Source organism: Coffea arabica, chromosome 11e (genome assembly GCF_036785885.1).
Source record: "Coffea arabica cultivar ET-39 chromosome 11e, Coffea Arabica ET-39 HiFi, whole genome shotgun sequence".
NCBI lineage: Eukaryota > Viridiplantae > Streptophyta > Magnoliopsida > Gentianales > Rubiaceae > Coffea > Coffea arabica.
This window is the reverse complement of record NC_092331.1, coordinates 55,383,323-55,393,138: the sequence shown is the minus strand read 5'-3', so window position 1 is coordinate 55,393,138 and position 9,816 is coordinate 55,383,323. Positions and strand designations below refer to the sequence as shown.

Genomic DNA, 9,816 nt, shown 5'->3' with positions numbered 1-9,816 from the left:
GCGGCTGAATGGATTTCCGGTGGTAAAGTGGCTGCCCCATGCCTAGTTTGAACTTTAATCCCCCTTTTTTAGTCAATCTATGTGGATCATTAGGATAACAATTGCCTCAAAATCAACACTTAATTCTTTTTCTTTACTTCTTTGTTTGTCAAAATGATGGTGATATTTCACTAATTACAGCTGACTCGTCGTTGATTGGTTATCCACCGAGAAAGCCACAATTTATGTGCGGTTAATTCTATTGTTACGCTTATTGTCTAGGTATCTGCGTGGAATAACGAGTGGAAATAAAAATTATAAAAAAAAGTAAGAAGAGATTATTATGAATGAAACAACATTATTCCTGTCAAATCTCTTTCACTTGCGAATCAGACTAGATTTTTTTTTTGTGGATGAATTGGAATTTATTTTCTGTCAAATCTACTTAATTGGTGGATTATACTAAGATTGAGCTTTCGTTGATTCTTCTTTTACCATTATTCTTCTTAAACGAGGGAGATTTTCTCTTGCCTAACATTTTTGTATGAAAATGATGGCCATCCCAGACCCACTTCTCATTTTGGAAGAAGGAAAAGGATTTGCTGATTGACCCATGAATTGTGATGGAAAGCAATTCCACAATTTCCAAATACTTCTATAGAAACCAGTTGAAGTCGTGTAGTTGTCTATCAAAATCAACAGGTAATTTTCAAGGTTAACATTGCGATTTGAAACTCTTCAAAGTTCAAACCTCTTTTTGTGCAGTGTAGTTTTCAGCAGCAAAACTCTCCAATTAAATCTTAAGGGCAAAATGCCTAAAGTGAATTACTAGATTGTCACGCTTGTCCAATATCTAGTACTGATATGGTGATTATATAGCAATGTTCTAGTGTCCCAGAATATCTAATTAAGCCTCATCCAAGTTTTGTTGGGAATTTTGATTGGTCAAAACCAAGGTGCTTGTGGTAGTATCTAGAATCGAACAAAAGTTCTCATTTAAAATCTAAAACAAAAAAGAAGGGAAAAAAAATTAAACACAGCTTTTTTATATTAAAAAAAATTTAACAGATGAAGGGTGAGATATGGGAAGGTGAAAGGAGGATTAAAATCCACGACGTCTAAATCATCAACTCTAAACCTTAACCATATACATGCCTAATATTGTTTATTTGAAAAATGGTACTGCCAATCCAAAATTTTAGTGCAACAACAATTTTGGTGTTAATTATCAATATTATTATTTTTCTCGTCAATTGTACTCATCTTAAGTTAAATTGACTTACGAAGGTAGTATGAGAAAAAAAAAAAAGAAATTATCACCATCTATATTTTAGATATTCTTTTGGTTCTTTCATTTCGGAATCAAAAGAAAATCGAGTTTTTTTTTTAAAAAAAATTATGTTTCTAGTACGAGAGGGGTGTGATTTAAGAAGTAAGGAGATGACAGATGAATTAGAATTAACGACATCTAATTTTTGAAACCTCAAAATTCTATGAAAATTTTAGATGCTATGAAAATTAAATTCCATATTCGACTCATTCGATGACAACAAACTCTACTGTACATATGCAGATGTGAATTGAACACAAAGGATACATCATGATTATTCAAAAGGTTAATAGTCCTAGAATCCAGATAATGTTACTTTAATCTGGTCAAAAAAAAAAACCTAGAATTCAACTAAAAATTGTGACAAATGAAGAAAAAGTCGAATCCGAAGTCCTGTCACCCATGCTCCGTGCTTCTCTTTTGTCACACATTTACGTCATTGAAAACTTCACATCACTCAGAGGTAAATAATTTTCGTATCCTACGGCAGAAGAAGAAACAGTTGTATACTACTTCTAGGTTCATGAAATTATTCAGGTGTAATTATCAATCTGCCGACCAATTTCTCTCTGTTTTCCTGCGGGAGTAAAACTACCAATTTGCTACCTAATTGACTGCTACCATTAGCTTGAATTCTGGTAGAATACAGTAGAAAACTACATACATGCCTCTCTTAGTTCAAAAGAGGATCCAATCCCTGTATCCCGTGAAAAGAAAAAAGTAAAAATTTGTGAACACCTTGACCTTAAAAAAAAAAAAAAATTCCTTTTAGAGAAGGGAGTAGAGGAATTTGTACACATTGACTTAAATCCAAATAATTAAAAATAAAGGTCCTAACTTACAAAAATTAATAAATATTCTTGTATGCAAGTCAACTATTTTGTCCGGTATAGTCTAATGTAGCATGCTTTTATCCTCAAATTCCCCACCCTTCTGCCCCCCCAACCCAAAAAAAAAAATGGTGTGCGCTACTACGTCCAAGTTTTTTTTTTGGGTTGTTTCTGCAAAATAAGAAGAGAATAGTAATTTATTGGAAATAAATGGGTTTTATTTTTCCAATCATCTTTCATTTTTTTTAAAGATTTTTAAATTAATTAGTCCAAACTTGATATAAATACATCTAACCTGCTCGATATATATATATATATATATATATATATATATATATATATATATATATATATATATATATATATATATATATATATTCCAAGACTTTAATGTGGTTGGTTAGGTGCTTGAGTGCATTGCACGAACTCGAAACCTTTTATTACCTTGACCAGAAAGAATACTAAAAAAGTGAAATATGTTGGCAGCACCAACACGTAAAAGTGAGAGGAAACTTAAGGACGACTAAAAAATGGGTGGAGTGCCTGGTGGCTTTTCACTTGAGAGAGGTGTCCAGAACCAGGTCAAGATTTCCGATTTCCCCACCAACACGAATAGATTCCTCTCCCCATACACAATCTATATGGACTGGTGACCAGAAAATTCATATGGGTTGCTTCCTTTTTGCCCAAAAAGCAAGCTACTTTGAAAGAAAAGGTTGGCAATTTTATATACCAAGTGGATATAGAAAATTTTGGGGCATGTTCCAGCCCAGAAGCATCCCTGAGAATTCTTTCGTTCCTGGTTCCATCTGGAACCAAATTCTTGTGCCCTTTTGATTTTACTGTTGAGATGATCGAACAAGCAAGAAATTATTCGGCTTGAGGCCTTTGAATGTTGAATCCCACCAGTCAGTGAGGTCTCATTTAGTCGCTTATAAAGGGAGGAGGGTGGAGTGCTAGAGGTTTTTAAGCAGTGTCAATATTTTGGAAAGCAGGTAAAAACCAGGGAGTCAAGATTTGCCAATTATGTCAAACAGTAGCTTTTAGGTCATTGAGCAGGTAATTTTGGTGGTTGAAGATTTCCTAGCAGAAGCAATATGGATTTATTACTGCAATTGCCTGCTCTGACTTGGGCCTATATAAAGAAGGCTAGAAGCATGTTAATAAAGAAATGACCATAGGCCTGCAACTTGGATGGAAATAAGTTAAACTGACTCCGGTATTAACTTGCATTCATTTCAAAGCTACAAAAATGCAGCTTTTAGTTTCTATGCAATGTTTTAGGCACCATCTGTTGTACTATTAATTAAACCCCCAGGCCATTTACTACTTGCCTACCCAAAAAAATCCAAATGACCTGGCTTTTACAAAACATGAAAATCAGTACAGTACCTGAGGGAAGTATCTAACATTTTTGCTCACTTCAGAACTTGCTCAAGCATTCAACATAACATTACCATGCATATACTTACCGATCTTTAATTTATATGGTCCTGGGGTTTTAGATTTTAAAGACTAATCTCACTTTTCGACACCTACTGGCATCTCATTTCTCAAATTGGGCTCATCCATGAGCCTGCTTTGCATGTTCTGATGCATTTACTTTACAAGATTCTTTACAATCTGAGCCATTCTTTACAGAGAACCAGTACAAACTGCTAGTTAGTATTGAGCAGTGATTCCCATGTCCAGGCTTCATTTAGTAAACCATAACCACACCTAATGAGCCAATGAATATGTTGAACTGAGTTGTAGGAATCCTAGTAAGTAAAAAAGAGTGCCAATTTCATGATAATTGACCAACTGATTAGCAGAAACATACGATAATCCTTTAAAGGCCTTACTCCTCTTGTGAGTTGCTAGGATTCCCTGATCGCAACACAAGTTTTTCCCTCTCATACTCGTATCAAACTTGCGAGGATGCAAAGCCATTTTTTGTTGCCAAGAATCAAGTATGAGCAAGTGCAGTTAGATTTAACACAGAAGAGTTCACATTGGAACAATTCTACGACAATGTTTTATAATCTAACCTGATGATGTATGTTACGCTACAACAAAATATGACTCAGCCTGGGAATATTGCAATCCGTCGTCCCCAGAACTTTAGTTACTGAACTTGTAAACCAAAAATAAATAAAAAACTGCAAGCATTCTCATCCTCGTTTTGTACGCCGGCTTACTTCAAGCGCAAGCTCTGTATCGATCTTCAGGGAAATGTCGAGTGCTTTCACAGAATGTGTTAGTGCACCACTGCAGATATAAACAAATTACAAGTTATCCATCAGATGTTAAGTTGGTTTATTTAGTAGAGGAAAAAGAAGATCAAAAGATTAAAAGCCTCCAAAGCATTCTACTTTTTTCCACCCCATGAAACAGCTGAGATGAAACCCAAGTACATGTCCATAATGAAGAAATTTGCACAGGTCTGTCTACCGTCCGACGTGTTTTTTGATCCTTTGGCATTCAGCTAACTTTGAAATGAATGAGCTAAACTCTTAAGAGCTGAGAATTACCTAGAAATATACATTACGCCAGTTTGTCCAATCTTGTGTACAGTCTCAAGAGTCACATTCCCAGATGCCTGCCAATCATCAAGCCAATAAACTTTACATGGTTCTTCGCAGCAAAAGATATGACAATAGTGATCGAAAATCCATGGCATAAGTAAAACATTGTCTTCAGGTATCCTAAAAGATACTTGAGAATTCGTAACATTTTCCTCCACTATATGATACAAAAGCAAGCCAGAATATTGATTTCAGACGACATAATGAAGGATCACGCTGTACCAACAACTAAAAAGGGTTACCCTCAACAACATGTCAACCCCTTGAAAAATGAAACTTGTTTCTCTGCTTCCCTCAAGCAGGAAAGTTTTTAGTAGAGGCTTTTCACCAAAGGAAATTGAACTTCTGCAAGTAGATTTTAGCAAATCTAGAGACACACCCACCAAAAAGTAGACTGGACATTGAATAGTCAAAACTAGATAATCAAGTTCAGGGATAAAAGTACCTCAGTCTCAAATCTTCCGCTAATGAGCTCAACAGCCTCTTTGAGCATGGTTACATCTATATCCCCATGAGGTAGAGGGACAACCATGTTATCCAGCATTATCCTAGTCAAGGATGTCTTTGACTGAGAAGCATAATCCAACGCCTCATTCACCTCTTCAAGTGTCCTAGTTTCAACCTTTAAGCAAAAAGCAATCCTTCATTCATTTAGAGCATATGACACAATTTCATTGTCTTATATTTCAATTAAAAGTGAAGGAATATCACCTCAACTCCCATTTGAATATTATTACTTGCCAAGTACTGGTCAACAGATTTTAGAGCATTAGGGACCCCACCAGCAATGGATATGTGATTGTCTTTTATCATCACCATGTCAAATAAACCCATTCGGTGATTCTGGCCACCACCTATCAATACCTGTAAAGGTGAGATGGAGGTCAGAAAAAACTCATGCAAAAATGTGATGTATGGCAAAAGCATAGAGGAAGAGAAGTGATCTACACCGCCCATTTATCCACCAAACGTAAACCTGGAGCTGTCTTTCTTGTCTCTAAAATATATGCAGGGTGTGCAGCATCTGCCATGGCCTACAAGGTGTCAGATAATATCAAATCCAATCACCAAAAAAAAAAGAAAAAAAAGAAAAGCACTTCTCATACTGTTACAGCAGCCGCCATCATCATTTTCAAAATATTCTAAACAAAATTTTCCAACAACAAATGAGCAGCAGCCACTGGCAGCAAAGCTCTTCACTGGAATAACTATGGACTCAGCCTTTCACACTAATTAGCCAGTATGGTTGAACAACTAGAAATACAAAAAGAATTATGTATAACATGTAATCGACACTTAAATTTGAACATATTTACTCGTATTAACTCCATCTGATAACGCATAATACTTATGTCTTAGAAGATAGTCTTGGCATAGCTCAGAATCATCTAACCCTTAAGGCATTCTTCAGTTATTGGTATGAATCCACATGCATCAAATTTGAATTGACCCAAGAACAACAACAAAAGGCAAAAACTGCTAATTCTTGTCATCAACATTCCAGTATTATTTAAACCACCACAAAGTAAAATACCTTAGTTAGGGTTGCTATTCCACTCATCCTCTGCATAAAATTTAGTACAACCCTTTCAGCTACAACAATGCTGTGAGCCCTCCCTGAAATATGTAGACAAGGGGAAGACAAGAAAAGTTAATTCAAATGGCTAACATAGTTGTTCCACTCAAGGATAAGAAACTCAGATTTCATTACCATGTACTTTGCCAAATTGAAGGCCTTTATGGATTTTGTCACCATCCTTTCTGGACCAATCCACCTAATATCAAAAGGCAAATGAGAATAAAATTTTATACATGAATTAATTTCCCAAACCAAAAATTTCATTTCATAGCAAATATCATAAACCACCATACTTCCATGTATGTAAAGCTGTAGCCTTGTAGATTATTAATGCTTAGGCGTAATAGATTGAGGCTAAACAAAACCTAATACATATGAACTTCCTGATTTTATCACTTCAACCAGCCAAACCAAGGCAAAACTTAATGTAACACGTGTCGATACCTTCAGGGTGGGGTCAACCTCATTGAATACCATTTCAGCAAGGGCAATTCCAGCTATAATACCATCCTCCTTTGCCAGAAAATGAGCTTCTACTTCCATATCCACTGGAATTGTTGCCTTACAAGTCACATCCCCTAAATTTGGAATGACACAACACAGCCTCATGAGTTTAACCATGAAAATTTTTAATGCAACACTTTACAATTAGAATTGCCATGAAATACAAGTAAATGAATATCACCCAGATTATACTCTGAAGAGTAAGGACTATTATGCCCAATAAGAACAATTGAGATGTATTAAATCCTGAGTTGAGGTCATCAAAATTATACTGCTTGTTTACCTCCAAACAAATAGCTTTAATGTTCACTTGCTTCCCTCCAAATTCTACGCATCAGCCTAAAACCAATACATTTTCCTTAGTTGAATCTAATTATAAAAGTTATCACTACCAAAACTATTCAGATTGCTACACTGTGTGTGAGCTTCCTGCCTTGCTTTCCTTTCACTGTTTATTCAAGAGTTTTTATTACTTTCTGCTTGTCATGATAGTTTCAACTTATTCCTTAAATGCTGGATATGGCTTTGGAGTCGATAGTTATAGCTTAAAGCCCCAATGCATACTGAAGGCCCGTAAAATTTGCGCATGATTTTCCTTTTTTATCAATCTTCTACAAACTGCTCATGATGATATCCCAGAAATTAATACTGAACAGGCTCTAAAATTAAAAAAAAATTGAGTTCTTTATGCCATAAAGACTCCAGCTTTTTACCACAATCTCTATGCCAAATCAACTAAAACTTGAGCTACAGAGCATATTGCAGCACTTGATATTATCAAGTCCAAAAGTCTAAAAAAGGGCATAAACATTAAAATCCAACGTTATTTCCATGTGCCTAATCTATACAATTGGACTAAAAGATTGAAAATGAATTAACATAAGAGGTCAATAAAATTAAATCACCTAGGTCACCAGCATCTTCAGATAGGGCAAGTTCGATAACTCCCTTCAAATCATAAGTGGGATGTGCAGGAGGCTTGACTCCTAACGATTCAGCTGCAATTCCTGTATTCTTGGTAGCTATTGCTGACATTTTTACGACATACCTGCAAATCTTTTCATCGCCTATGAGACAATTCTTAACCAAAAGACAAGCCCACAAAATTTCTATCACAAACAAACAAAACCCACGAATTTAAAATGGAAAACAAAGCCAAAAAAAAAAAAAAACTTTCCTTCTGTGGAAGGAATTGAAAGGTAGGGGGAAAACATTACCTTGGAGCTAGTACTGATGGAGGGTAAACTAACGAAGGAAAAGAAAAAGCTTTAAGCATTTGAGATTTGGTGTATCTTAGGGGAATTCTTGTTAAGATTCCAGTGAGAAGTGCGCAAATTAGTGCACCAAATTAGGAGAGTTTTAACTGTTTATCATTTCAAGAAAGCTCCTTTTTGGGCTCGCCTGACTATTGTCTTTCGGCATATTCTCAAATTCCTGCCGTAACATGGGTCGGATTATGATATTTGCAAATGTGGGTCAAGTCATACTCTCTAATAAAAGACGATTAATAGGTTATGATTATAAAATAAAAAAAAAAACGATTTTTGCCTTATAATTGTACAAAATTATCAAAGAAATCCTCAAGATAAGTGATTGACAATCTCTTTGCAAACAAATCCATTAAGGTTTTAGATTATCTATAAAAGTACTATCAACAGCATCAAACATTAATCTATTGTGAGAATTTATTTTCCCTTTTACTCTTTTGATTTTCTAGTCTCATGTTTCTTGCTTACATATTCTGAAATATTTGAGGCGTTTTCAAGGTGCAAAGTTGCATTATTGTAGAATTTTCGAATAACTTCTATGAGTTTTCTAAATTATCTAGAATTTCAAAATTTTATTATATTTCTTGTGCAAACTAATGAAACACAAAAAATTATTAATAGGCTTTTCAACCTTGTAATTCCTAATTAACAAACCATATCAGCTAAGTTTTTAAAAGCCAAGGAATTAATTAGGTTTGCTATAAAAACAAAATGATTCACAAGAAAAGGATAATAGTAGAAATCAAAATATATTCTCTATCCACAAATAAGTTTTTTAATAATATATTTTACAGTGAGTTGATAATAACGTTATAATAAATAGGTTAAAACTAAAGAAGGCAAGTGATTATTATAAACTTCAGAGGTGCTAAGTGATACCGTTACAAACCTTTATTGAGGTTTTTGAAATAATCTCTAAAGCTAATCAGGAACTCATCTTTAAACTTTAACTAGTAGCACTATTTTTTTGGCTTTTTTTTTTTTTTTTGTCAATACAGTGGGTATCCGAGCCTTCGACTCAACTAATTTCACTGTGCCCCGTCCCCGCCCCTCAAGAGATTCGAGACGGTAGAAGAATCAGAATCGACCACATGACCTGGGCCTGATGAGGTTATCCCATAGCCAGTCAACCTGCGCCCGAGGGGCCCATTTTTTTTGGCTTTAAACTCTCATAGTTTCCGTCTTTTGTAACTTTAAGGGAAAATCGCCACTTTAGTCCTTAAACTATTTCACTTATGTCAATTTCATCCCTCAATGTTATTTTAGCCTAATTTAATCCTTTAACTTAAATTTCTTATCTAATTAGATCCTTTTACAGCGGCGCCGCCCACTAAACTTTTTCCAACACAAAAGTCACTACCTAATCAAGGACAAGAAAGGAAATACAAGTCATGCCCTATGCTAAAACAAAGAAGTCTGAAAACTTTCTATCAAATGGGGTAGAATACAAATTTTACACTAAATTGGGGAAAAATAAAAATTTTCCATCGCCATTTATCACCGGTCAACGAGTCATCGCCAACTCCCTCACTAATCTTCTTCAGTGAACTTTTGAAACAAAGAGGTTCTCTTGGAACTCTCAAATCAGTAGCTAATTTTACCTAAGCAGCTAAGACTCCTCTCTCAATCTGTCAATATTTCTACAAATGAGACATCCCAATTTTCTCTTTTAACTCCCATAAGTTCTCTACCAATGTTGCTGCATTGTTAATTTCATTGGATTCCTTTGTTGGGAAAAAAGCCCGTGTGCGTGTCGTCA

At 35.1% G+C, this 9,816-nt stretch overlaps 1 protein-coding gene across 1 annotated transcript; it reads right to left on the bottom strand.

Moving 5' to 3' along the window:
* Positions 1–4,094: 4,094 nt before the first annotated feature.
* On the bottom strand, positions 4,095–8,202 carry LOC113719584 (quinolinate phosphoribosyltransferase [decarboxylating] 1a). The gene is made up of 10 exons (XM_027244811.2): positions 8,007–8,202; positions 7,695–7,837; positions 6,730–6,863; positions 6,418–6,481; positions 6,241–6,323; positions 5,657–5,740; positions 5,418–5,570; positions 5,152–5,328; positions 4,653–4,720; positions 4,095–4,389 (listed from the first exon to the last, which is right to left on the bottom strand). Exons 1-10 carry the CDS (start codon positions 8,063–8,065, stop codon positions 4,293–4,295), a joined length of 1,062 nt encoding a protein of 353 aa, XP_027100612.1. The 5' UTR covers positions 8,066–8,202; the 3' UTR covers positions 4,095–4,292.
* Positions 8,203–9,816: the final 1,614 nt, after the last annotated feature.

What these genes read in the sequence shown, in the direction of transcription:
- LOC113719584 (XM_027244811.2), bottom strand. Translation starts at nt 8,065, where the DNA reads ATGCTTAAAGCTTTTTCTTTTCCTTCGTTAGTTTACCCTCCATCAGTA. An exon ending in TGAAGATGCTGGTGACCTAG is followed by an intron (nt 6,864 to 7,694) that starts GTGATTTAATTT and finishes TTCCAAATTTAG; the next exon opens with GGGATGTGACTTGTAAGGCA. An exon ending in ATATTCAAATGGGAGTTGAG is followed by an intron (nt 5,329 to 5,417) that starts GTGATATTCCTT and finishes TTTTGCTTAAAG; the next exon opens with GTTGAAACTAGGACACTTGA.